This window comes from Prunus mume, linkage group LG1, assembly GCF_029339155.1.
Source record: "Prunus mume cultivar Tortuosa linkage group LG1, ASM2933915v1, whole genome shotgun sequence".
Taxonomy (NCBI): Eukaryota; Viridiplantae; Streptophyta; class Magnoliopsida; order Rosales; family Rosaceae; genus Prunus; species Prunus mume.
Window position 1 is genome coordinate 18,209,398 of NC_142698.1, and position 26,956 is coordinate 18,236,353.

The window sequence follows — 26,956 nt, forward strand, 5'->3', positions numbered from 1 at the left end:
CACACTTCATTCTTTCTGTATGATCTCTATCCATCTTGGACAGCTTGACCAATTCCTTTTTAAAACTTTCCACTGATTAAAAAGCAACACCAGTACTTATAATGATGTTTAGTTTTTAATTAACCCACTAATTAAGGATACACAGCGATACAACATGAAAAGCAAAACCCTTTTGAGAAAGAGAAGTGATTTAGGTTGTGTTGCTGTGTAGTAGGATCATATATATTTTCCGTGTATGAATGAAGATTTCGTAACGTAAGTTCTGCTCTGCATAATTTGTTTGCAAAGCATGAGCTGCACTTCAAGTTTCGTGCATATGCAAAGTGGAACGTATTTTTTTTTTTTTGAACAATTTTGTTTTTCGTTAATTACTGTTATGCGACTTCCCTTGCATTGCATGTAAATATGTCACAATTCCAGTCTGAAAGACATTTTCGATCATTTGAAAGAGTTGGCAAAGTTTAGAAGAGATTATTTCAGGGCACGAAGCCTCTGACTTGAAACACCACAACATTATAATTTATATGATGGAGCAGAAAAAGGAGCTTGTAGCTCAAGTGGTTAAAGGCAATTATCCCGGCACCTGAGGTCATAAGTTAGATTCTCCCCTCCTCTAATATCGGTTGTATCAAAAAAAGAAAGAGATTTTGGGTCGTTTGGAAGACCACCAGATCATTATATGATGAACGGCAAAAGAATTTATTTATTTATTGCGATATAATGGTAGTATACAACCAGTCGTAGTAATATTACTAACACAATATAAAATTACATTTTAATAGTTCCCAGGATCTTCCTAAAATGGGAAAGATAAAAAATAAAAAATGAAAAATCAATGGCGCTCTCTACACATCTGAACCAACAACATTTGGTACTTTTATTCGTATCTGTGAGAGAAGCTCTTCCATCTATGCATCATGGGTCCATGAGATTCATTCATCCACTGCCAGTTGGCTACAACCTGCCATTCATGAACCGTGATCGTATTTAGTGGTTAAGTTGTGCAGACAATGAAGAAATGAAAGTAGTAAGCATAATTTTGGATCAAAATATCCGCTAAAAGTTTTCTTAATCTTCAACTCAGAAGAACTGTTTAAGTTTGCATTGTTTTGAGTGTCATAAAAGTTGACGGGTGAACAAAAAGTGAGACACTCTCACCTTGGGAAGCAAATTATCAGGTATCATGATAGGTTGGTATGGGCACCCCCGATGCTTCTGTCAGCTCCTTGTAAGCATTCTGCAGTATTCGAGTCACAGGCCCCACTTTTCCATCTCCAACTAGACGGCCGTCAATCTTCACAACCTGGAAAACAAAATCCCATTGACTAAGTATTGGTTCTTATGAAGAGGGAAAGATTACAGCGTTGATGAGCGGAAGCTGGCATAATTACAACCTGGTTGGACAGGTTTTATGGACCTCCTCTCATAATTAGTCATATCAAACTTCAAACTGTAGCAGATGGTTGTTCATCTTAGCAAGAATTCCATTATTTAACTTGTTGAGCAAATGTGTTTTGTCAAATACAGGCTATAACGTTTACAAGATTTAGAAATGAACCAAATTGTATACGCAGGTAGCATGCAACTGAGATTACAATGTCCATAAGGCACTCACCGGACTGAGTTCTCCCATTGTTCCTGTTGTCCATACCTGCAGGGCATCCATTATAGTTGTAAGCCTATTGTCCATAGAAGGAAGACCATGTTGGAAATAAACATGTGGAAATAGGAGTTCATAAATATATACAAATTATGTGACCATCTATATATATTTATGTAAGAAAACCTCATCAGCAGTATGGAACTCTGATAGGCTGATCCTTCTCTCCTCTAAGACCAACTCCTCCTTCACCACAAGGTCCATAACCTGAAATCTCGAAAAATAAGTAAGTCATTGGAAGACCAAGTGCAAAGTATTCTTCACCAGTCATTGCACAAATGTAAGTTCAATTCATAAAGTTTGATAACAGTTGTCATAATAGGAGGGAAATCTACACAACTTACAGTTGCTCGAGTCACACCAGGAAGGCAGTAATCAGCATGAGGTGTCAAAACACGGCCTTTCTTCACCAAAAACTGTGAAATCAAACACAGGAGTTTATTTACAGTGCGGATGTCATATAAGTTACATGGACCGGAAGGAACTGATTTCCTTTAATGAAAAGATTTCAAAGGAAATGTTACCCATAGGTAATTGCTAGGACACAATAATACAATATCAATATTTTATATGCCATTGATTACTCAAGGAGGAGGGATCGAAATTTTGTGTCCATTACAATAGTAATAGTCCCTATGCCAGATTGTAAGTTGATCCAGCGATCTAACATTCAATTCATGATAGTTTGCATGGAGGATTTCGACACTTTCTCAATAGAAATTTGGAAAAGAACAATGAAAAACTACATATGACAAATGGAACCTAACTACCAAGTTTTCATACAGCACTAAAACCTGACAAGTAAAAGCACAGGCTTACAATGTTCGTAGCATTTGTTTCGGACACATAACCATCCTTGTCGAGCATGATTGCATCAGCGGCATTTGCATTATTGCCTTCTATCTGCACTATTAGCAGAGTTCCATAACATGAGTATGTGCATTATAAAAAATTTAAAATGGGCCTGAGTACAAAATAGACCGCACAAAGTTTTATGGTTAAAGGGTGCTATTTTAAGCAAAGACTTGCAAAAAGAAAACAGATTATTTCACACTAACAGACCATTAACTCGTCCAGTAGTTAACTTAAAACCAAATCTGCATAGTTAAAGAGATATTTGATTATGTGAATAGAACAAACCTTTGCAAGTATATTGTTGAGTAGGTTATTGTGGTGAATCTTTGAATCCAAATTCTGGTAAAAACAAAAGGAAAACAAAAATAAAAGTCAATGGACTGAAATAGGAGAAATCAATCAAATCAGGCCTTCTGGTACAACGGAATATGAATTAATCTGATTGCTCTCTACTGACTAATTTAGGTTTTACAGCATTTTACTGTTCAAATTTTCATAATTTTTCTTCATTAAATATACATAATAATTGATCAAGTTTGTTGGTTTACCACTACTCCCTAAAGCTTACATTTGGTGAATTACGACGAGTGGTAGCTGTAACAAGAGTAATACCACTTGCATTGTCGTAGACAGGGGGTTTCCATTCAGCAAGGACTGCATGTTTAAAAGAAATAGCAAGTGCAGCATAAGAAAGACCAATTGTTTCACTAGTGCGTTAAGCAGTCAATAAAGCAATTAGTATATTACATCCAGCACAATTAGGTTTCCGTGTCCACATAGCAACCTCAGAACATGCATTTCAAACAGAATATAAACATTTGCATGTCAGGGCAGAGGATTAAGAATTTTGTTTTACCAATTAAGGTGCATCCATAAAGATTGAATGCTGGGCTCATGCCAGAAGTAACCTGAAGAAGATGAACGATACTAATCACTACTAGAAGAATAAAGACTGCACTGAACAACTACACTTAAAAGAATTTCAATCTAAAACTTGGCATGGCAGGGCAGTACCTTTTTCCCACGCGTCAGACTTAATCGGATGTGTGAATTGTCAAACATTCCATTTCGAATAAGAGTACTAAAGATGGCTTCCTTAACCTGCAATGATGAGATACAGAACTATAGGCAAAAGCTACTGAAGAAAAGATCTCCTTGCATAAGATCCAATACAATGAATTGAAAAACTCTTTACCCCTTCACGAGTAGGAACATTGTTGAATGCCAAAGCCTTTGCTGAGTCAAATAACCTGTAGATATCAAAATAAAGTTTACATTAGGGACTGCTAATAAAAGAATAAAATAATAATAGTAAAATAGGAAATTGGGTAATTCATAAATTTTATAGGAGCTTATAGAAATCACAGTTTCATAACATACAGGACAGTAAAAAAAGGTCTGCTCCTAATATCTTTAGCAATGACAAATTTGGAGAATAAAGGCTAATAAATGAATTAAACAACTAAATAATCCTTGTTTAAATACTTGTTACTCTCTCTTGGCAAGCAATACGATGTCTTCTTGAAATCAACATGTTTATCAAAGATTCAATATTACAGATCAAATCTTTCCAGGGAAATTAAGTATCATCAACATATTATACCAGAATATTCAATCATAAATTTTCCAATTAATCTATAGTCACCAAGCATCAATCTTGTTGAAACTTTAACCTTTCTTCTACTTACCTATCTAAATGTTCATCAAGCTTAAATATCTTGCCATTGTAAACTCGAAGACCCTCCCAAACTGAATCACCGCCTTGGACAACCGAATCGAACACAGAAACCTTAGACAGGTTACAGGATAGAAATAAATATCCTTAGATGGCTAAGCATTGAAACAAAAGATTGGAGGGATGATTCTGTCCAGTGGAGATCATCAAGTGACCCATGTACAAGTACCTTTGCACTCTCGCGTGGTACAATCTCATCACCAACCCATGCAAGTAGCTTCTCATTTTCTGGAACTGGAAGATCGGGTTCAGGCAAAGGAGACTTAAGAAGGCACGATGTCTGCTTCACATGGCGCCTAAGAAAGTTGTAGAAAGGTAGACTTTGCTCAAGTACATCATACAGAGACATAGGGAATGGCTGAAAAACACACATGGAGCATTAGCTCAAACGAAACATTCTGTCACGTCATAAGTTCAGTTGTCATTATCAATCTCATGATACAAAATTTTGTGAGAAAAGACAAGAATAAGGTTTAAAAGGCACAAATTTATGACTAAGAAAGAGATATTTAACCAAATTCAGGAGTACTTGTTATATAACCTAACTATCTCTATTTTCAGATAATCTTTGTGTCCCTTGTTTCCAAGCTGGTGATCAATTTCTAGCATTTAAATTAGAGTTGAGCACGTTTTGACACAGAAACCAAACTTTGATTGCTTATGATCCAGACACATAACAAAGCTGAGAATGAACATCAGTTCAAGAAAAAAAAAGACTAATTCTTTGATTAAACATACAACTCTTTAAGGTTTCAACTCTAACGTTACGTAATGCACAAGTAGCATACCATGGGATACTTTCTTGGTGGTTGAAATCCTGTTGATTTGTGCACTGTTTCATACCACCATGGGGCCCAAACACCATCTATTGGCTTTGGACCAGCCTCCCATCTGAAAAAAATTTCATTGGAAACTTATCATGCACCAAAAAAAAAAAAAAAAATAGACTTGAAAAATCCACATTTGTCTAAAGAAACTAGACTAAAACATTTTCAATTTCAAATGGAATAGCTTTTGCATACTTAAGCATTGTGGACTGAAAAGGGATATCCAACTCTTCACAAAGACCACGTAATGTAGCCTGCATTATCAACAAGATGAGGTGAAAATAAAGATAAAAAAGATAGAAGATTGAGAAAGTTCTCCAGAAGAGATTATAGAAAAACCACTGAACAATGGCAGACAACTGGATATGAAAACTTAATAACAATTACAGAAGATAAATCGACAATTTGTACAATTAACGATTGTCAACATTTAAAAAAGCTCTCAAACACCTCAGGATCTACTTGAAGCTCTGCTGCATCAATAACAGGAGGGGGTCTCCCCAGTTCAGAGAGCTCACTGTATATTGAGACCAGATCTGCCAAACCTAACTCAAGAAGCGATGGAGGCACAACCTTGTCAAAGGATGGCTGACAAAACATCCAACAAAGAAGTCAGTAACTTAAAGCAAGTGATCTGAAGCATAGTCTAAGCACAAAATATTTAAAGATATAGTGAATTATTAAACATGCCAATATTTGCCAGAAGCAGGTTAAATTACCAAGACCACGAAAGAGATTTCAATCTGTTTATGAAAGTAGACTCTTACCAAGATATCAAGGGGATTCCGGGTCAAAATGACGTGCTTTCCTGTCTTCATTAAATCAATTGGTAAACCAGGCACACGTTGCTTGGCCATATGCTGGAGATCAATTTTAAAAAAATACTGATAGTACTATAAAACACAATTAGCAAAGCCACCAACGCATAAAAAGCAAGTTCTGAGCTCTGATCCATTTAATAGCAAAATTCTCATAATATAATAAAGGAATTGGTGATCAATTTCAGTTTCTAGGGTCCTCATCTTGTAAAACGGCCGATGGGAAAACTGCAAAAATCTGAAGGGAGTTTTTGTATTAGTTTATCAAACATTTGATAGCCAGATAGTATTCTTGCTCTTGCTAGTTACTTTGTCAACCGGTTGCCTCTTTTCATCTATATTTCTTTTGGGCATAATTCTTAAACCTGAAATTAATTGACCTTTACTGCGAGTGATATATTTTTAGACAAGTATTTACAGTCTTATTAGCCATTGGTATGCTGTGGACTTAATAGCTAGGGGGAAAAGAATTCACAACATAACTTTGAAAGGAGAAAGCTAAACTCAATATTTATGAACACAGACATTACTTTGCTCAACCAGGGAGGGTATTGTTTATCACCTTACAGAGGCGATACTTATTTCTTCCTGGACCAAGAATGATATCTTTTACAACTTTATTTCCATCAGGTTCCTGATACAATTGACACAAAACATTCAAAGTGAAGAGTGAGGATAAAGAGAATCATAGATGATAAAAACAAATTGTGAAGTCTACAATTTGAAACATAACATTTGTATAAGGCAAGCGTGCTCGTATAATAACAGTAGTAAAACCAATTATACAACCTATGCAATATAGCAAAGTTTGCCAAGCGCAAAACTTTGAAATAAACCAAAGCATAAAAACCTGTGTCTCAGAGAAAAATATGTAAAGCTCATCTTTATGAAAAGAAAATCAATAGAGATCCTCCTAGCAAAGCTGATTTTCCAAATCAGCCTGAAAAGTAAACTTGTAAAGATGAAGAGATGGAAATTTTCACTGACATACCATTTTGGACAGAACCTCCTCCCTGTAGGGCCTATCAAAACCCGTCACCCGAAGGAAAGTTGCATAGAGGGGTTCATCAAGCACTTCTATGTCATCCCTCTGAAACCAAAACAACAAAGAAGCTCTGGAAATCAATACTGTTTAGTTCATTAAGTTTCCCCAAACCAAAAGTTCTGATAAAAGGCTTGTTAGAATTTGGTGAAGAAAAAAAAAAGAATCTTTAGTTTTGCACTTTCTTACAGAACCCAGAAAAGAATATTAAAGAAAATGGAGTGGCACCTGAGCAAAAGAGTACATGAGGCTGGTACTCAGTGATCTTGGAGTAGCCCACAAATGAATCGCCTCCACTTCAACCTCTGCTTGGTTCTTCAGCTCATTCATGGTGATGGGCTTGGATTGAAATTTACAACCTTTAGTGAGATTGATTGAGTTTTGTTTAGAGACTGGGAGCTGAATGCATGTATAGCTGACAGCTCTGCAACTGAAAACTGAATGATTTGGATAACTTGGATTGCTCCGGGTCTACCTCGTTATTGTCACAAGAACAGACACGAAAGTCAGCTCTTGCATCAATCTCAATGTTTATCTGCAGTGAATCTGGTCCAGTGAGATTTAACAAATAATATTTACTATTTTTCTGATATTAAACTAAACCATTTTGAAATTTCCTTCTTCCTTGACCCCAAAAGAGAAAAGTTAATCTCTTTTGGCCTAGAGATAGACAATTGTTATACGATACGATCATGTTTTCCGGTGTCGTAATAAAAGTAAAAGAAATGGGTGTCCTTTGGGATTTTGACCAATCCAAAAATGACCCTTCACATTATGCTAGCGTTAAAGTTGCTGATATTTTTTATGGATGTGTAAAAAGAGTTGATGAAGTAAGAGAAAATAGGACAAGTTTAATGTGTGCAGGAAACTTTTTACCATGACATGACATGTTATGCATTTGCAATTTCATGGTAACAACTGTCAACTGTCAACTGTCAACTGTCATCAACTACTGTGTAAAGTGAAGGGGCTGTCACCACCACCACACATGGGAATATTGGAGGACTCGTGTAGTGACAAGACTGGCTATCAAATTAAGGACCCATATGGTGCCTTCCTTCATTGCTGCTGTTTCATCAAAACAGAACAAAACAAAAAAGCAGCACGATAATGCGGTGGATGAGCCGTTCGGTGGGGCTTTGGTTTGGAGTCTTATTTTTGTGGTCACCCTTTGTGTACATTTTCGTGTAGAGATCAGTTTGCTTTCTTTTTAACTAAAGTCCTTTACACCTGTTCTATTGAAACTTGAAATCAAAGTAAAGACGATTCACAATTGGTAAAATCTTGATCTCTGGATGTGTATGGTTTTGAATTTTGTGTAGTTGTGGAATTCCCACAAGAAAGAAGGCAGCTCACCAATGCTCATCCCAATTTGTGTGCGAAGAAGAAAAAAATCATACAGCTTTAGAAGTACCTTACAAGTCTAACAAATCTTACAACTTTAAAGAGTGAGAATTGCACAAAGCCTATTTGCATGAGATGGCAAATAGTCGTACACCAGTTCGATCATATGAGTGCATGTAGGGAAGCAAATTGAAAGGCCTAAGTGAATCAGTTAGGTCTTTGATGGTAAGGTTAGCCGAGTCTAACAAAGCACAGAATTTATCGAATGTCTCAATCTTGCGGATCACAGTAGCGATAAAAGCCATTGAGCCTTTCTTCAATCCAGCATTTGTGGCACCGTTTTCTGTTCTTTTGGGTAGAAAAGCTTGGAATTTATCACCATTACCAGCACTCCCTTGATGAGTTCCATTGACCTTAACATCAGTACATTTACTTTCCAATGAAAGGCCTAGGTGATTACCACTCCCCTTCTCAGGATACAATTTCTTAGGGTTTAGTAGAAAGGCAAGTATTCGAACAAGATGAGGGAGGCATACGGGGTCATATATTACATCTGCACCCAAACTGTTGAACAAGAGAAAGGAAATTAGAATAGCTTTCAAGCTTCATAAGACTGAAAAACAGATTGGATAAAACTGCAGTGTCTGTTCACAAACTAACTTTATCTCATATACTCACATTATGTCTGGCTTGAGGTTCTGAAGCTCACTTTCTGAGACAGATTCCCAGGGCATATGAAGGCATTTAACCTGAGATTGTAAGATTATTATAAATGGTATTGCAAGTCATGCAATTCTAATGCACCGTCATTCATTTCTTTACCAACTAGAGTAAAATATTGTCAGTTACCATATTTGGATCTTCAGTAGTTTCTGACATATCAGTTTCAACGCTGAAGTGGTTCAGTCCCAGATTGACCTTCATGTTTGCTAAAGTTGACAGGTCACCATCACTTAGTATCACCTATATCAAATACAAACTTTATAAAGTGATCCACAATCTGAATACAGACACCATTTGCCTGATTGAAATTAGTGATACATATGTCTCTCTTTGTGTGCATGCATTAAAAATTGAAAGTTACAAAACTACACAAAGCATGGTTAAATCACCCTCAACCCTAACACAGAAACAAATGTCAGCTACGAGCGTGTTTCATCCGGTTATAACAATTCACATACTTGTGGTAAAAGAACACAAATTCTCCAAGACCTTCTACTGATTGAAGTAAAATCAATTTCAGTTTGATCCAATGATATTGTAAAGGGAGACGGTATTACATTACTTGTGAATTTTGGATAATACCTTGGATGCTTTCACATGGGCAAGACAGATGCCAACCAAACCAACGCCCGAGCCAACCTATTGTTTAGTTCATCGTAAATAAAACAAAAGTGTGAAATGAATATCGGCCATAATAGTGGCATCCACGTGAATAAAGATACATGGAAAGATAAAGAAAAGTGCATTACAAGAAACGAAAACGTAGTAACCAGCACAGTAAGAACTAGTGATTTTTACAGACATCAGTTGTACAAGGTAAAAGAAAAGTCGGCCAACTCTTGGCTTACATGGCTACATTCTTGTAACCAATAACATCTATGTCCAACTAGATTGGATAGATGCTTGAACATATAACTTACCTCAAAGCATGACTTATTAGAAAATAATTCTGGAAAAGAAAGTATACATTCCGATAAAAAAAGACTTGATGGCCAAACCGAGCACCTACATTAAAAAAAGCCAATACTAATTTAAATTAGCATACTTCATACCAGTAACTCTTAGTAAAAACAAAATGAAGTGATTAATCAAACATGTAAAACGCTATAGCCTGTCAAATTGTTGTATGCTGTACAACTAGAAAAGGTATCAAAAAAACAAGGAAATTGCCTCTCTATGCAGACAAAGGAATCAACAATCTGGTTTAGTAGATATCAACAGTGAAATATACCCTGTATCTCCTTCAAGCATGTTGAGTGAACATTGCAGGGGTGCCATCAGTTTCCTCGACTTGGGACAACTCGGAAGTTTAGAACAACCTAGAGGTACCAAGTCGTTAAAACAATATGCTAATCAAGAATAAGAAACTCCACACACCAACATCACATGAATTAAAACCATTACCATCAGGAAAAAGAAATGAAATGCATTTGAAGACCCTTGCATTTCCTTTTTCAAAATCACTGTCCTAATCAACAAAACAGCTTGTTAATTCCAATTTAAAACAAGTAATTAGCTTAAATCAAACAATTTCATCAAACAGCTGTTCCTTAATTAGCTATAGTACCTTCAAAGAAGCCATGAAATGAGCATACTGTTCGTATAGCTCATCCAGCACATCACCCTGGTTCAGCTCAACTTCAGCAATGAGCTTCTTCAGAAACTTCTTCAGATAAGGCGCATGCAACTTGCCAGCCTGCATTTACCATTCAACTGAACCAAACTTCATACTTGAGAAAAAAATACCAAAACCGATAGAGATTGCATTTAAGTGAACTGTGCATAAGCAGAGGCCATAAAAAGTTTACATCTTTGGCTATGCAATGGTCCCAAACAAACCTCTGCACTTCCTCAGTAACCAACCCTCCACCGCATACCCTACACAATTCACAAATACAAACCATTATCAAAGAAGAAGGTGAACTTGCTAACTTGCGCCATCAGACTCTAAAATGCGCCGACCACCGTGTAAAACTCAAGAAGTTGTTCAATTGCATTTCTCATTGGATGAATAGGTTTAAAGTAAGCGGCTTTGTGCTAACGTGCGCCGGGGAAGTTACCGGGCCAAGGCGATAAGAGAGTCGGTGGGCTCCATAGAGAGGAGAGCAGAGAGCAAGTGGAGACATGAAGGGATTGATGGGTGGAGCTCCTGGTCGGCCATGGCTGTCCCTTTGCCGTTGAAAAGTTTTCTAGGGTTTTAGCAATGTCCAGTAGGCTGGGGACACACCGCCATGGCTGCAAAGGTTTTATTTTACAAGGTAATCAGGAAGACGACGCCGTTTCTTAAGTGATTTTTTTGTAGCCAACGACAACATGATGCGTTAGTCAGTCTCGCCATGTTTAAAAAACGACGCGTCGCTCTGTCACATATTGGGTTGGGGTGCGAAGCTATAATAAAAGCCGGTAACCTAACGCTACCTCTTGAAGTTTGTTTTGCACTCTTTTCAACTTTCATTTTTCGCGCGTAAAACCCAAAGTACTCTCTCGATCTCTCTTGATTGTTTGGTTGCCTAGAAAATGTAGGAAACTGCAGAAAAATCTGAGATTCGCTACCTTTATTTCTTCGATTTCTATTTTTCTCTTTGAATTCTCAGTAGCCAAACAGATTTCGAAGCTCACTATTCACGAATGCTTGAGGTCGACTCTGTTAGCTGTTTGGCTGCTGAGAAAATGAATCGACATCATTTGAATTTCGAACGTATTTTCACATTCTAGGCTGATTCTAACACAACAGTTCAGCTCAATTTTTAAGACTTCTCCAGATATTGAGCAACCAAATAGCATCAATCTTGTATTAGAAATCTGATTTTCTTATAATTTATCGTCAGCCAAACAGTCATATGAGTTTGTCTTTCTAATATAAGAACCGACGCTCTTTTTGTGTTTGATTTTTTTGCAGGTTTGGATCAAATTTAGCTTTTTAGCACGGCCAGACAATGTCGAGTATGACAATTTGTGCTCGTTTCAGACCTTTGAGCTCCAAAGAGAGAAGAGATCACGGCGATACAGTCTGCATTCGATGCATAGACGCTGAAACTTTCCTCTTCAAGGTTCTTTTCTTTCCATCCATGGAACATTTTCCATTTCTGAGCTCATGCATCCATGTATTCCTCAATTTCTTAAAATTAACTCTGCTATTTTTGTTTGGTCAATACGTTGTGTGTTTGAGAAATAAATGTTAAAAGATTTGAATTGTTGTACGCTAGGATGAGAAGGATGAAGAATTTACATTTAGCTTTGATAAGGTGTTCTACGAGAAATCCGAGCAAGCTCAAGTTTATGAATTTCTAGCTTGGCCTATTGTGAAAGGTAAAAATATTGTGGATTGTTAGCTCTTATATTAATGGATACATTGTGGATTCTCTACTTAATTCCTAAAAAGAGAAAGAAAAAAAGAAGAAGCAAGAGAGTACTCCCCATCTCTTTTCTTAGGTTTTCGTAGCAGCCAAACTACTAAAGGGTTTACTAATTGGGACAATCTAGTTTGGAGTATTGATTTGATGTATATCCAACTCAGTTATGCTGTGCTCTTTGTTCTATTTATGTTCGGTGACCATGATACAGATGCTGTGGACGCAATCAATGGGACGATAATCACTTATGGGCAGGTAGGATATCGTTGTCTTACTTTTCTCCGTATGGTGGTTGCCTGTATGTATGTGTTCACTTTCTGTCTAGTAATTGCATGTCTTAGTTTTTTTGTTGGTTCTAACTTACAAACCTTTTGTAACCAATGACAGACTGGAGCTGGGAAGACATATAGCATGGAGGTGAGGCAGGGGTATCACAGTATTCTTGAGATGATTGTTAATAGATATTGAATTAATTAAACTCACGCCTAGTAATGTTTGCATATTTGGTGCAGGGGGCTAGCATACTGGTATGTGATGAGCAGAAAAGAGGATTACTTCCAAGAATAGTTGAGGGACTGTTTGATTGCATTAAATCTTCTGGAGGAACAAGGAAGCACTCAATCAAATTGTCAATGGTATTAAGATACGCTTACCTTTAGGGGTTATAAACACACGTTGCAAGTTGCAATGTCTCTACTGATGTCATTTTCTGTATCTGTTTGTTTCTCTTTCAGGTAGAGATATACATGGAAAAAGTAAGGTATGTAGAAGTGGAATGACTCAAGTTGACTCAAATACATTCTCTTTGGGGTATAAAGTAAGCTGAATATGGTGGAACTCTGGGAAGGTTCTAATAACTACAGTTTCAGTTAGTGTTAACTACACTTCTTACTCAGGGACCTTTTTGATTTATCAAAAGACAACATACAGATTAAGGAGAGTAAATCGCAGGGGATATTGTTGAATGGAGTAACAGAGGTATCCCTAGCTTTTGAAGAAATATGTGCATAATTGTATGCCCATGATATCAATAGGAGTAATTATAGAGGCTATTTTCATATAGGTTATCATGATACTATATGCTAAATTATACACCTATACAAGCTGGCAACGTTTGTTGGCAGCAATGCAATAGGCTTGATTACCAACTTCACTGGTTCATTTCTACTAACATGCATGTGCACACACAAGAGCTACTGAGGCTTCTAATGTTCAATCTGTCCACTTTAAATCTTAGTCTTGGGTAATGGGGTTTGTCCTAGAAGTGAAAAAAGTTTCAATCAATCCAGTCATGTTTCAAATTTTAATGTTTTGCTTGCTCAAATCCTTTTGACACCAAGAAAACTGAGATGACTACAGATTGAATCCTGGTTGTGTAGGATTTAGACATTTAATATTTCTGCAATATATGTCGTGAATTGCCTTAGGACTGAGAAACAGCTTGTAATTTTCCCTTCTTCCAGATCTCTGTGTCAGATCCTGCAGAAGCATTACAAAGCCTATCTGTAAGATAAACTTACTTCAGAAATCTCTGTCAGTTTATAGTTTATGGTTTACATTTTAACAGTGATGTTTATAATGCAGAGTGGCATAGCTAACAGAGCTGTGGGGGAGACCCGTGTCCTTTGCTTTTCTTTTTCAGTTCTGGTTGTTTCTTAATTGCATAGTATAATAGCAGCATTCTTTTTTGGATGGGAATGTTATCCACTTTCTATTATCGTGTTCAAAACTTAATACAGACATAGAAATGAACATGGCCAGCAGCAGAAGCCATTGTATTTACATATTCACAGTTCACCAAGAAGTAAAGAGAGATGACAGGTAAAATTTCTGTATTTTATATTGGTGTCTAAGTCTTTGGCTTTATGATCTTGAACATTTTGAATCTGTGGATAGGTTGAAAACTGGCAAATTAATTCTTGTCGACTTGGCTGGATCCGAGAAAGTAGAGAAAACTGGAGCTGAGGGAAAAGTTCTTGAAGAAGCCAAGACCATCAACAAGTCCCTCTCAGTCCTTGGTAATGTGATAAATGCTCTTACATGTGGTTCACCAGGCAAAGCGAACCACATTCCGTTTCGTGATTCCAAGCTTACTCGGATTTTACAAGATTCACTGGTCAGTTTCCTCCCTTTGGTCATTTTCACCATAGTATTATCAGTTATTTGTATTGAAGATCTACTGGTCCTCATCTTGCAGGGAGGAAACTCCCGCACTGCATTATTGTGTTGTTGCTCACCAAGCCCTTCAAATGCATTGGAGAGTCTCTCCACTCTTCGCTTTGGGATGAGGTATATATTATTCAAAAACCTATAATGCACGCCATTCAGTATTTTGTTTTCTTATCCTCTTGCCCTCAGTCCCTAATATAGCTTGATTGAGCACACAATAAGGATGTATTCTCTTTGTTACAACTTCCCCAAGAGCAAAACTTTCATTATTGCATAAGATATATTGAGCATCTAGTTCTTCTATAGAAAAAGAAAATCAATTCGATTAATTACGAATTAGGACTCATAAAGAAATTTTTTGAATTGACTTTTAATCTTACTTCCATTTTGGATATGACATTTTGCCAGGGCAAAGCATATCAAGATGTCACCACGTGTCAAGTGTAATGAAGATAAATGTGCTGAAAAACAGGGACCTGCATCATCTCCAATTAAACATGAGTCATGCGAGATAATCCTTGACAAGGTTAGATATAATTCTCTTGTAAAATTGTCAATGTGAACTTTTATTATAGTTCTTCTAACACAACCTCCGTGCATACACATAGTTGAAGGAGAGATTTGATGCTGAAGATGTGAAGTTACTTGAGGAGTTGTTCACATTGAATGGCATTTTGTTTGATCCTTGTTCATCTGAAGAGTTGGATTCAGCATTTGAGGATGTCACTTCACAGACGATTGTCTCATTGCAGCAAGCAGTGGAAGAACTTGCATCCACTGTCGATGAGGTACACGTTACCACTGAATTAGCTGAACCTTATTGATAAACAATCTGATCTAGTCCAATAAGTTGTCTTGAACACCACTTTACTTTGTAGTGAGAATGTTGGCAACCTCATATACTTGTCTTAAGAACGAGTTTTATCGCCGATTTTATGCTGTTACAGCTTAAGAGAGAGAATAAGGGTCTGAAGGAGAGATTAGCAGCTGCTGAAAGATCTCATGCAGCAGGCAAAGAGGCTGGAGATAATAATACTTCAAGTCTTGTGCATAAACTACCAGGAATTCTCAGATCCTTTGTGTCTTGGGTGAGGTCACTCTCCTCTATCAAGTTGTTGAATTGTGAGGTCAATTGAACATTGCTCATATTCTCAAGCACAGCAAGAGCCCTTACATCCATTTTGTACAGTTTGTGCCAGAATTTGAATTCCACCTTATTTGGAGAGAGTTAAGCTTCTTGTTGTGGGTTGCTTTACATGCTTTCTAGCTTGGCACACGCACATGAGGCCTAGTTCCACGAATTTATCTTAAACTGAGTAAAATTTGTGATTTTTAACACGTCCTAGCTTAGCTATATTAATTTTTTGCTAGAGGAGTTTGTGCCCATCAAATATCCCATGTCTTTGATCTTTGGCCAGGGGGCTTTTTTTTGTTTGGTCAATGCTATGAGAGGTTTGACATTGACTCCTATTTGGGCTAACGGAAAAGGAGATATCTGGGTTGGTCTTGACTCTACTATTTGGGCTTTAATAGTTTTATGTCTAGTTGAGCTTTGACTATTTCAAATGTGCTGTTTCTTTGCTTTTGGGTTTGAAATGGAGGTGTTTCGGATAAAAAGCCCCATTTCTTCTTTTTGGCCAGAAGAAACCCAACTTCTTTAAATATTGGTCTACGTGGAAATCGTTCGCTGAAATCACTAGTGACAGGAAACTGAAATACAGTAATTGGCAGACTTTCTATAATCGAACCCCAAAAAAATGGAAAGTTTTGTTAGACGTGTGGTGTGGACGTGCAAGCGTATGAAAAAGCCAAGATTCGTCTAAGGAAAATTTTGAGTCCTTGCTTGCTCTCCGGTGCTTCATCTTCGTGTATTTCTTGCTTTAAGAAGTAATTTTCTGCAATCCCGAATATGCCCCTTCAAATTGTATACACTAAGCAGAATAGACGCTTACAGCTTAAGCCAATATAAGATGGTGTTTGTTGGGATCTATGGTTGTAGATGTACATTTTATAAGTACATTAGTTGTGGATATACTTTCTCTTCAACTAATTAAGGTATCTGATAATGAATAGTTAAAGGGTAAAATGTTAATTGAACAAATAAAACTCTACTTTTATGAAATCATTCAACCTTTTGAAACCTCAAAGCAAACTTTTTTCTTTGAGTAAGAAAAGGAAATTTGGCATTTCACCAAAACTTATAAATAAATTAAAAATAAATAAAATAGAAAAATAGAAAGAAAAGGAAACTCGGCTCCAAGGACGGAACCACAGCCACGACTAAGGTGGACTGTAGCCTAGGTAGCTTTTGAAGGAAAAACCTATATCTATATTGGCCAACAACAAGAAGTCTGCTTCCTTTTGGGGAGTTTTTGTTAGCAAGATCCTGATTATTTAGGAGATTTATTTCCTAGTCTATTAGGACTCTATTTATTTCCTAGTCTATTAGGACTCTATTTCTTTCCTTTTTGTACAGATAGTGTAATTAAGATTTTATCTTATTTCCTTGTATAACCCTACTAAGATTACAACCTTGTATTATATATACCTCCTTTTGGAGATATAAATATATTTGAAAATATTCTACCCATATTGTTTGACTGGTTTTGAAGAAAAAAATCTAAATGGCCCATCATATGTGATTCTCTTAGGCTTTTTTAATTTTGTTTTCTGTTATTTTAAACCAATGACTAGCATCCACGTGTAGATCATAAACATGTAAGCTACAGTTTTGATTTTTGCTTCCCTTTTTTTGTTTAAAAAAACCTATTAGATTTTAAGCTAAATTTTTTAGTTAAACCACTTATTAAAAAATTCCTGATTCCGCCCTCGCCTTGGCTCCTAAACCTGAATCCTGATGTCAGCTGGATTTACCCCAAAAAGTGATGATGCATTAGCGGTTAGGTCACCTGTTACAAATAGAGGGTAAACTTATATATGCTTGTTTATTGCTTAACTTTTTGTCAGTGTTCAATAGATCAATAAAATTTGCAGCTAATTCTCTCTCTCTCTCTCTCTCTCTCTCTCTCTCTCTCTCTCGTGATTCTGTGAAGATTAAGCTTTCATCCATGGCTACCAAGAATTCCGTTCTCCAAATAATTGTCATCTTACTTGCGATTTTTTTACCTGTCGGAAAGTCAATTAAATTCAACTATCCTGCAGTTTTCAACTTTGGTGATTCAAACTCAGACACAGGTGAGATGACTGCTGGGCGTGGCTGGCAACTTCCACTGCCTTATGGACAAACCTACTTCAAACCTCCATCATCATCTGGGAGGTTTTCTGATGGTCGTCTGCTCATAGATCTTCTCAGTGAGTTCATTCTCATCCTCACTCATCACATGCCCCATCGGAAATCAATATTAAATCGTGAATGAATACAAGCATGTGTGCAATAAAATTTTAAAATGTGCACCAATTTCTAAGTATGTAAATATTAAAATACTAAACCATGCATATAGAGAGCTCATATTTTGTAGTTTGAAAAAAATTAAAAAAAAACTATAAGCAGGCCCTTGTAGACTCGAGTAATACTAATTGGATAAGATCGTGTGTTCGACTTTTTACTCTCGAATTCGATCTCTGTTCTCATATATTAAAGTAATTTAGAATATCACTTTATCAAAAAAAATATAAGTAAAATTCTAAGATTCGTATCACAAGTAAATTTGAAATCCTTGTTTGCTCTATGGTGCTTCATGTTTTAGCTTATAGACTTCCGTCAATTTTTTCTACAATTCCTAAGATGGGATTAAAATAATATTCAACACAACGGAAACTACAGCTATCTTTGTCTTATGTACTTGTTAGGTTTTCTACTTTTGTAGTCGTAAATATACTTTTGGCTAAACTTGGGCATCAAGTGTGTTCAACAATCGAAGGGTAAAACAGTAATTGAACAAATAAACTTTGCTTTTTGGCTTCATTCAGCCTTTCCAAGACTCAAAGCAAACTTTCACCATGTCCCCATATAAGTACTTTCAAACTTGGCACCATGTGACACATGATATTCGGTGGTTGCTACATAACGCATCCGTGAAGATTAAGCTTTCATATCCATGGCTACCAAGAATGCCATCCTCCAAATTTTCTCCTTACTTTCCATTTTTCTACCTATTTCAAAGCCAAAGTTCTACTACCCTGCCGTTTTCAACTTCGGTGATTCAAACTCTGACACTGGTGAGCTTGCTGCTGGCCTTGGTTTCCAGCCTTATGGACAGACTTACTTCAAAACTCCATCTGGAAGGTTTTCTGATGGCCGCCTCATGATAGATTTTCTCAGTAAACTTCTCACATTTGCTGTTCAAAACTTCACATAATTTGTCTAATTATCCTGTGGTCATATCTTTTTACGTAAAAAAATATTTCCATTCGGACGGGGATATTTGAAAGAAATGATTTTGATTGAACAATAATACTAGAAAATGTTATATTCAATATGTTTAAATAATTGAATATAATACATTTAGAATGGTATCCAAATCTTGGCATACATGAATACATTTATAGTATATGAATATATTGCAACTGACCAAGAAACACTTCCGTCTTGGGGCCTTTGGGTTTCCAGATGTGAAAGCAAACCAACAACTTACAGATGAGCCCCACTTCTCACCAAACAAAAACTTTTCATGAAAGGTTTCATAAAGTATATATTTTGCTGTTGTTTGCATATACAAGTGAAAAGCTATAGGCTTAAGAAGTTGTTAACCTCTGTTTCACTTTCCAATCTCCATGGCTACCAAGACCCGTATTCTCCAAATTCTCACCCTGATTTCTATCTCTTTACCTCTTGCCAAATCCATTCACTTCGACCACCCTGCTGTTTTCAACTTCGGTGATTCAAATTCTGACACTGGCAATCTTGTTTCTGCTGGCATTGAAACCCTTGTCTCTCCTAATGGACAGATTTATTTCAAAAACCCATCTGGGAGATACTCTGATGGCCGTCTCATCGTTGATTTTCTTAGTAATTTTTCAATTTTGTTCCTCTAATCTTTGTTCTGCTGCATTTAATTCATATATATATATATATATATATATAGATACATACATTTGAATTTGTCCTTATGTCTCGAGTATAATGTTTGCAGTGAATGCAATGGAGCTTCCATTTCTAAATGCCTATTTGGATTCAGTTGGCTTGCCAAGTTTCAAAAAAGGGTGCAATTTTGCCGCTGCTGGGTCAACTATACTTCCAGCAACTGCAACATCCATCTGCCCATTTTCATTTGGGATCCAGGTCAATCAGTTTCTTAGATTCAAAGCCAGGGTTCTTGAATTGCTAGCTAAAGGTCTGTTCTCGAATCTTCTTAAAACTTGATCTTTAAGTGAAAGAAACATATGAATATTAGACAAGATATCCAACTATTTCTTTCTTTTTGGTTATCTAGGTAAGAACTTTAGCAAGTATCTGCCTACAGAAGATTTCTTTTCGAAGGGGCTTTACATGTTCGATATAGGCCAAAATGATCTTGCTGGTGCATTTTACTCTAAAACATTGGATCAGATTCTTGCTTCAATTCCAACAATTTTGGTAGAATTTGAAACAGGACTAAAGGTCAGTTCAGTAACACAACAAGGCTGATTGATACTTTCAGTTTAAATTATCAGCAGCACAAACTTGTATTGGATAAAAATGACACCAAACTCTCATTCTTTGTTTTCTTATTGTGGGTTCTTTCTTTTCTATTTTTCAGAAACTATATGATCAAGGGGGTAGGAACTTTTGGATACACAACACAGGTCCTCTCGGATGCTTGACTCAGAATGTTGCCAAGTTTGGAACTGATCCATCAAGGCTTGATGAACGAGGATGTGTCAGCTCCCACAACGAAGCTGCAAAACTTTTCAACCTGCAGCTTCATGCCCTCACTAAAAAGTTGCAAGGCCAATATGCGGATGCAAATGTCGTATATGTTGATATCTTTTCGATAAAATATGAACTCATTTCAAATTATTCCCGATATGGTTAGCACATCTCAACACCTTTGAGTTGTTCATATCTTGATTGGCAACGTTTCTGCTTTAATAATCTCATATTTGGTTTTTATGATTTATAATCTGCAGGATTTGAACAATCTATTATGGCTTGCTGTGGGTATGGAGGTCCGCCGTTGAACTATGACAGTCAGATTACCTGTGGACAAACAAAGACCTTGAATGGAACCTCTGTCACAGCCAAAGGATGCAGTGATAGTACTGACTATGTTAGTTGGGATGGAATTCATTACACAGAGGCTGCAAATCAGTTTGTCTCATCAAAGATACTCACCGGAAAATATTCTGATCCGCCTTTCTCAGACAAAATGCCTTTCCTTCTGAAGCTCAAGTTCTGAAGTCCCAATATGTTATTCTTATACATATTAACATTTGCCTGAAAACTCTAATGCTAAGCCATTAATGTAACTGCAAACCTATGTTCTCACAAATGTATTTGAAGTGCACAGAAGCCAGTAGAACAGCAATTTCATTACATCATTCGTTATTGGATGAAGACTGTAAAAACTGAGTGTGTTCTCCTGGTGAAAATTAATCTTATTCATTAATAATGAAGAGCATACTTAAGTTTAAAAACTCCCCTTCAAGCATGCAAGTCTTAATCTCGATTGAAAGTAAAATAATGCTGACACCTTAAGTTAGTCATAGGTACAACTTAATTCCATTATAAATTTTTACAAATATCAACAAGACCAAGGATCCCCTCTGATTGCAAGTCTCTCAACAACCATTTTAAAATGATCATTTGTATAACTGCATGTTATACATGTTGTTTCGAAATTTATGGGAAACATTTGAAAGACAAATCTAACTGAGCAAATTCCACCCTTACTTCCTTGAGACATAAGCATAGTATTGCGCCATAGGAACAACAAAGGCAATCACCAGCAATCCTCCAACTACAAGAGAGAACTGTCCACGCTTTTCGTCCGTCTCCTCCTTGGTTTTGAAATTGGATTCGCGTTTGTTTTCATTAAGCTTGGGGCCGCCGGGGTCTGGAAGCCCATCAATGGCAGCAACTAGCCGTTTGGCACTGCTGAAAATAGCTTCATTGTACTTTTCTTCTGTAGCCAAGACTGCAATCACACATCCAATAAGCTCATCAACTTAGCTGCAAAGTCTTAGAAACTAGAACTGTAGTGTGTGTGTGGCATATACAATAAAATTCATTGCTTGAAACAAGAAATAGTAGCAACCCAAAAAAAGAAAGTTGCTTGAAGAATGAAAACATTGAAAAGTAAAGGCATGGTTACCAGGAAGGTTCTCTGATACAGTTGCATCAAGGATAGTTTCTCCAACAGCTTGGACAAATGCAGGGCCACCAGTGATTGCTCCTTCTTTTTGACTGGTGACAAGCACCACAATGCCCTTATTGTTGCCCTCTTCAACAGAAGGGTACCAGCGCTCCAAAACTTGGTCAGCATACTCAAAAGCATCAGCTTTGCTCTGCAACCAAATCATATCATCATCAAAACTCAAAAGGGTACCCCAGAAAACTCAAAATTCATAAAACACAATATTTAAAATAAAAAAAAACTGAAACAACTTACAGTGAGCTTTCTAACAGTGATGAAATTGATGTGGAAGTTCTTCTTATATTCCAATTCCGACATCAACCTCTTTATATCCGACTTAGTCACCCGGCTTAGCACGCCTGCATCATCAACAACATAGGAATCTTTGGGTGGTCCCTCATTAAGAACATCAAACTCAGATGCTAGTGCATTGCCACTAGGCAAGAGTGGGCAAAAGTTTAGTGCTAAAGACAGTGCAAGAGCTGCTAGTCCTTGCTGGGCATATGAGAACCAGTCCTTGGGTATTGGCAAAGATGTTTTGAGTGATGGAACAGATTGCTTTTTGAGGCTTGAGGTGATAGGTTTTGTGAGGAGGAGGGACTTTGAATTGGGTTGGAGAGAGGGGGACAAAAGCGTCTTAGGAGAAGAAGGTTTTGGGTTGAAGAGAGGAGAGAGTGAGGGAGAAGAAAGAATGGTTTCCATGGTGAACAAATAGAATTTAGAATGGCGAAACAGTGAGAGGGAAAAATGAGTGATTCTCTACATATTTTTTTTCCTTCTGTTTTTTGGGTGGTTTGGATTTCTTTTGTTTTGGATTGGTTGGCTGAATTTGAATGTGGATAACGTATAGGCTCTGTTTGTTTCAAAGGCTCCTGGTGAACACATCACCATTTTGGTTGATATTCTTGATAAAAAGAAAGGAGAAAATTGGACTTTCCAAATGAAATGAGCCAAGTGTGTAACTTTTTGTGCCACATCAGTGGGAAAGCCTCTAACTTTTTGACCATTTTTAGTTCAAATAACCAAAACTACCCTTTCCATTGATCCAAATACCTAAAGCCAACTTTCCCAATCCTGACATACAAAAACCCCAGGTCATGTCCCCACATTATCTCCCTCCAAATTTTCAACAGCCATGAATGCCATCCTCATTCTCACATGGCCATTCTTCTACTCTCCCTCCCTCCCCACCCACCAATTCCTCCCAAAAACCCTAAACCGACCGCCCCAAAACTCACTCCACCACAGCCTACGATCGCTCTCACCGACTCTACCACCTCCAAAAGACGCTTCATCCTCAAAAGCACTTCCCTTTTTCTCATTTCCTTGACCCCTCAGCAATACCCAGTTGCCCATTCTTCACCAGAAGCTTCAGCGCCTCCAAGACCATCCCTTTCCGGCATCGCTAACACGAAATCTTGGTTCCAGTTCTTCGGTGATGGGTTTGCCATTAGGGTCCCCCCTCAGTTTCAGGATGTTTCGGAGCCTGAGGTACATGACCTTAAAGCACACGTATTGTGTAAAAATTGTTTTGTTCCTTATAAGTTCTAGTATATGTTTTGATTACTAAGTGAATGGTTCCAAGTTGGATACGTTTTGGCATCCATTTGTTATGCTTAATTTTGGACTAGAGAGAGATGTTTGACTATAAACTTATTTTATTGCTATAGAATGAAATATATCAGTGTTATCGTTGTAATTGTCTGCTAAGATGTTCTACCATGAAAGAAATTATCGCATTAATTGTTAGGGGCTTTATCCTTCATTGTCAATTTTAATTGGGAATGCACATAAGGGAAGCTTTCATTTCTCTATGTACTTAAGGTTCATAATTGGTAAATCTAATGCTTTTTTTGTTTTGTTTTTGGTGAATGTAAATCTACTGCCTTTCTCTCATTATTGACCTACTCTTGTTCGCTTTTGGGTTGCTACATTATTGCCTTCCTCTCATTCACGATTTTCTAATTGGCTGCTTATATGTTTAAACTCTAGGATTACAATACTGGATTGTCCCTTTATGGAGATAAGGTAAAGCCCAAGACCTTTGCCGCACGTTTTGCATCTCCTGATGGGTATGCTATTTTCATAAGTTCCCTACTCTTGAAAGTTTTTTATAACTTGTTCGCCTCATCATGGTTTAAATTTACATCTTCGAAGCTCTTTTATATTTACGTGAAGCAAACTAACAATACAGAACGTGCTAACAAATAATTTTGTTTTTGGATGCTTTCCAGTGATTCTTATTAGTTTTAGTATTTATTGTGTTTTTCTTCTTGTTATTGGTTGATGCAGATATGAGGTTGTGAGTGTTGTTATTCGCCCATCCAATTCACTCAAGATAACCTTTTTAGAGGTTTGTAGTGACAATCATGGACTTTTTAATATAATTTGTCCTACTCCTATTCTTATTTACTATTAGCTATATTATAGCACATGTGTGTGCACACACGTGAATTAACAACAATACCGCGTTAGTTTAGTGGATATTGTGCCTTTTTCTCATTCTCTCTTGAAATTTTTGGTTTATAACCACTATGTTGATTGAGGTGGTGGTTGGCCAAATGGAATGTTTGATGGTTTTATTGCATAGGCTTACTGTTATGTTTTCTGTTCTTTGTGTGAGGAGAATGATGGAATCTGGAGGTGTTGAGCTTCTGTGGTTATATTTGACATGCTTTAGCTCCTCTTAGAGTGGTTTTTCACTGAGCTTTTGTCATCCGACCTTCTCATTAGATGCATGAATTTGGTTGATAGTTATGTTTTATAATTAGCTTTCTTTCTCCCCTCTCTCTCTTCAGCTCTTGTATCATGGGTGACATGACTCTTGCATTTATAAAATATGCACTTATCAGAAATGTTCTGTTGTAATTCTTGCCTTTGGTTCCCTGTCAACCCTTCAGACGTTTTGGCTTCTTAAGACATAAGCATTGTAATATATAGATATCTTAGAGTGAAGTAACCATCTTATTCATGGCTGATCAGGTTTTAGAAGCATAACAACTTCCATTATATCGTGTATGAACCCATATTAGGTGATTCTGTTATGTACTCTTTCTAAACTGCTTGATAAATACTAATGTACAGTTTATCTAATATATGCTAACTTGGACAGGCCAAAGACATAACAGATTTAGGTTCCTTGAAGGAGGCAGCAAAAATCTTCATTCCAGGTATATTGTCGCATGATTTCTATTTTCTCCGCCTCTCTGATTCTGTAAACCAAAAACTTCAATATATAACTTTAATTTTCTGTAAGCATTGATCTAGACTAGATATATATTCTCTTTGTCCTGACAACTCATATATGGAATGTGCATGGGCCTCTGGTTTGCGTATCTCCGTATCTCCTCCAGTTATATATGGTATTCATTCTTAATCCTAATAATTCTGAAATTGCAGTTGGATCAACTGTATACTCTGCTCGAACTATAAAGATAAAGGAAGAAGAAGGTTTCAGGTAAGTTCAATATCTCTTTCTTTTCTCTCTCAAGAAAGTAGCCATGCTTGTTATGCTATATACACCCTTCTACTTGTAAAATTATAGCTGTTGGAACATCATATGGAAGCAAGCATAACTTCTTTTTGGCCGCTTTTGCAAATAGGATTTTCAAAATCTTTCCTGACACATGTTGTCCCAATGCCGTGACACATTTCAGGACTTACTATTTCTACGAGTTTGGTATACAAGAACAGCATGCAGCACTTGTAGCTGCTGTTAACGGTGGAAAGGTTTGTCAACACATACTGCTAAAACACTGCTTGCTTGTTTCTTGTCAAGAATCATGGATGAACATATATACCAGACTTGCATAGCAAAGATTCTTTATCAAATGTCCCATGTCATAGAATCATTCATGCAAGTGGTTTCTATGTTTATGTTGGATAAGTTCAATCTTTGTCTCTTCTTTGTTCTGTTACAGACATACATTGCTGGAGCAACTGCCCCGCAGTCGAAGTGGAACGATGACGGCGTGAAGCTTCGGTCTGCTGCCATATCCATGACTGTTCTATAGTGTATTTTTAAGGAGGCTGAACTTGAAAGGCGGCGGCTTGCATTGCACAGCAGCTTAAAATTTTGAGATTTGACGAGGAGCACCTTCTAATTTCCAACGTTCTTGAACTAACCTCATTTAAATTCTTTTGAGAATATATTTACCCATTGGCCCTTTGCTCTTTTATTAAGCCTAAGCTGCGTTTTGTTCTGTGAGGCATGCGTTTTGGACTTTAAGTCATGGAGGCTCATTTGAGTTTTGAACTGGTCGAGGTTTGGGTTTGCGAAATCTTTTTAGCTTAATGGGCTGATCAATTCCTCAAATTTGATGTTGAAATTGAAGAGACCGATGCTTAAACTAGGGCTGACCAATTCAAAAAGAAAATGCTGGAATTATTTAATTTAATACCTATTTAAAATTAAAAGGGTTATAGAGAAGAAGTCATGGAAATATATCATTTTCAAATTTCACATCACATCCAAAATAAGCCCCATGTGCACTAGTAAAAACCTTGCATGTGGTCCGTCGCCCTCGCACTAGTAACTTAAATCCTTAATTCCAGATTGTAATACAGATATGGTGGCCTGGCCATGTTCGATCGAGCTCATCATTAACAAGTGTTTTATTTTCTACTTTGTAGAGCATCTTCCTTCGCTCCTTCCCTCACCTCAAATCCGAAAATTATTATTTGATCTAAGAAAATCTGAGGTATAATTAGATCTTGACTTGATATGATTTCCATGGTTTGAGATTATTTAAATAAATCTGAATGATTTCATTTCCCTTGTCCCATTATAAATGGAAAAAACAAACAAACAAATACCAACTGTTTTTTTAGTAAAAACGATAATTTAAACTCGATACGTTGATCAAGTTAATCATGCTTGTTCATTACGTCTTTTACTTATCAATCAATCAATCATCATCAACTTTATGTATTAGAATGAAATTAATATAATTGAACTTGGACCAAAAAGAAAAGGAGAGTTAAGTATATATTAACCAAACCAACCAGAACCACTTAATTAGATGAAGAAGCATATTACAAGTCAATTGATGGTAACTTCATATCACATGTGATTTGATTTCACTGGGTTCTTCTAACTCGATAGTCATACTACAATAACAACAATAATAATTAAT

General features: G+C 36.8%; 6 protein-coding genes across 17 annotated transcripts; 3 read left to right on the forward strand and 3 right to left on the reverse strand.

Moving 5' to 3' along the window:
* Positions 1-683: 683 nt before the first annotated feature.
* LOC103318580 (branched-chain-amino-acid aminotransferase-like protein 1) lies at positions 684-7,618 on the reverse strand. 3 transcript variants are annotated; one of them, XM_016792349.2, is made up of 20 exons: positions 7,166-7,618; positions 6,887-6,985; positions 6,458-6,529; positions 5,845-5,937; positions 5,528-5,665; positions 5,273-5,331; positions 5,039-5,141; positions 4,420-4,608; positions 4,204-4,304; positions 3,711-3,765; positions 3,530-3,616; positions 3,372-3,423; positions 3,084-3,169; positions 2,801-2,854; positions 2,480-2,563; positions 2,005-2,076; positions 1,787-1,867; positions 1,616-1,651; positions 1,159-1,303; positions 684-961 (listed from the first exon to the last, which is right to left on the reverse strand). In XM_016792349.2, exons 1-19 carry the CDS (start codon positions 7,265-7,267, stop codon positions 1,175-1,177), a joined length of 1,692 nt encoding a protein of 563 aa, XP_016647835.2. In that variant the 5' UTR covers positions 7,268-7,618; the 3' UTR covers positions 684-961; positions 1,159-1,174. The 3 variants fall into 3 exon arrangements, with proteins under 3 accessions (XP_016647835.2, XP_088897161.1, XP_088897157.1); XM_089041035.1 differs by having other exon boundaries at positions 5,845-5,961; XM_089041031.1 differs by having other exon boundaries at positions 5,845-5,970.
* Positions 7,619-8,289: 671 nt separating this feature from the next.
* LOC148921207 (S-adenosyl-L-methionine-dependent methyltransferases superfamily protein) lies at positions 8,290-11,243 on the reverse strand. 2 transcript variants are annotated; one of them, XM_089041082.1, is made up of 10 exons: positions 11,065-11,243; positions 10,813-10,882; positions 10,572-10,700; positions 10,409-10,472; positions 10,236-10,323; positions 9,925-10,009; positions 9,587-9,643; positions 9,131-9,244; positions 8,960-9,030; positions 8,290-8,845 (listed from the first exon to the last, which is right to left on the reverse strand). In XM_089041082.1, the coding sequence occupies exons 1-10, from the start codon at positions 11,163-11,165 to the stop codon at positions 8,404-8,406; spliced, it is 1,221 nt and encodes a 406-aa protein (XP_088897208.1). In that variant the 5' UTR covers positions 11,166-11,243; the 3' UTR covers positions 8,290-8,403. The 2 variants fall into 2 exon arrangements, with proteins under 2 accessions (XP_088897208.1, XP_088897211.1); XM_089041085.1 differs by having other exon boundaries at positions 10,572-10,717; positions 11,065-11,135.
* On the forward strand, positions 11,137-16,496 carry LOC103318581 (ATP binding microtubule motor family protein). 8 transcript variants are annotated; one of them, XM_089041056.1, is made up of 17 exons: positions 11,137-11,262; positions 11,904-12,054; positions 12,211-12,313; positions 12,569-12,612; positions 12,745-12,774; positions 12,870-12,992; positions 13,092-13,117; positions 13,254-13,335; positions 13,821-13,862; positions 13,942-13,975; positions 14,103-14,178; positions 14,254-14,473; positions 14,555-14,646; positions 14,935-15,052; positions 15,135-15,314; positions 15,474-15,614; positions 16,168-16,494. In XM_089041056.1, the coding sequence occupies exons 2-17, from the start codon at positions 11,941-11,943 to the stop codon at positions 16,327-16,329; spliced, it is 1,587 nt and encodes a 528-aa protein (XP_088897182.1). In that variant the 5' UTR covers positions 11,137-11,262; positions 11,904-11,940; the 3' UTR covers positions 16,330-16,494. The 8 variants fall into 8 exon arrangements, with proteins under 8 accessions (XP_088897182.1, XP_088897173.1, XP_088897168.1 ...); XM_089041047.1 differs by lacking the exon at positions 11,137-11,262 and adding an exon at positions 11,272-11,407; XM_089041042.1 differs by lacking the exon at positions 11,137-11,262 and adding an exon at positions 11,431-11,480.
* A 2,067-nt stretch (positions 16,497-18,563) lies between these two features.
* On the forward strand, positions 18,564-21,102 carry LOC103344679 (GDSL esterase/lipase At1g54790). Of its 2 annotated transcripts, none has more exons than XM_008248295.2 (5): positions 18,564-18,807; positions 19,620-19,820; positions 19,920-20,086; positions 20,226-20,496; positions 20,596-21,102. In XM_008248295.2, the coding sequence occupies exons 1-5, from the start codon at positions 18,585-18,587 to the stop codon at positions 20,862-20,864; spliced, it is 1,131 nt and encodes a 376-aa protein (XP_008246517.2). In that variant the 5' UTR covers positions 18,564-18,584; the 3' UTR covers positions 20,865-21,102. The 2 variants fall into 2 exon arrangements, with proteins under 2 accessions (XP_008246517.2, XP_008246516.2); XM_008248294.2 differs by lacking the exon at positions 18,564-18,807 and adding an exon at positions 19,152-19,495.
* Positions 21,103-21,164: 62 nt separating this feature from the next.
* Positions 21,165-22,627, reverse strand: TLP18.3 (thylakoid lumen 18.3 kDa protein). The gene is made up of 3 exons (XM_008248296.3): positions 22,077-22,627; positions 21,780-21,972; positions 21,165-21,602 (listed from the first exon to the last, which is right to left on the reverse strand). Exons 1-3 carry the CDS (start codon positions 22,521-22,523, stop codon positions 21,355-21,357), a joined length of 888 nt encoding a protein of 295 aa, XP_008246518.2. The 5' UTR covers positions 22,524-22,627; the 3' UTR covers positions 21,165-21,354.
* Positions 22,628-22,930: 303 nt separating this feature from the next.
* LOC103344681 (tagatose-6-phosphate ketose/aldose isomerase, putative (Mog1/PsbP/DUF1795-like photosystem II reaction center PsbP family protein)) lies at positions 22,931-25,999 on the forward strand. The gene is made up of 7 exons (XM_008248297.3): positions 22,931-23,312; positions 23,814-23,893; positions 24,114-24,174; positions 24,934-24,991; positions 25,221-25,278; positions 25,478-25,550; positions 25,742-25,999. The coding sequence occupies exons 1-7, from the start codon at positions 22,980-22,982 to the stop codon at positions 25,832-25,834; spliced, it is 756 nt and encodes a 251-aa protein (XP_008246519.1). The 5' UTR covers positions 22,931-22,979; the 3' UTR covers positions 25,835-25,999.
* The last annotated feature ends 957 nt before the right edge of the window (positions 26,000-26,956 follow it).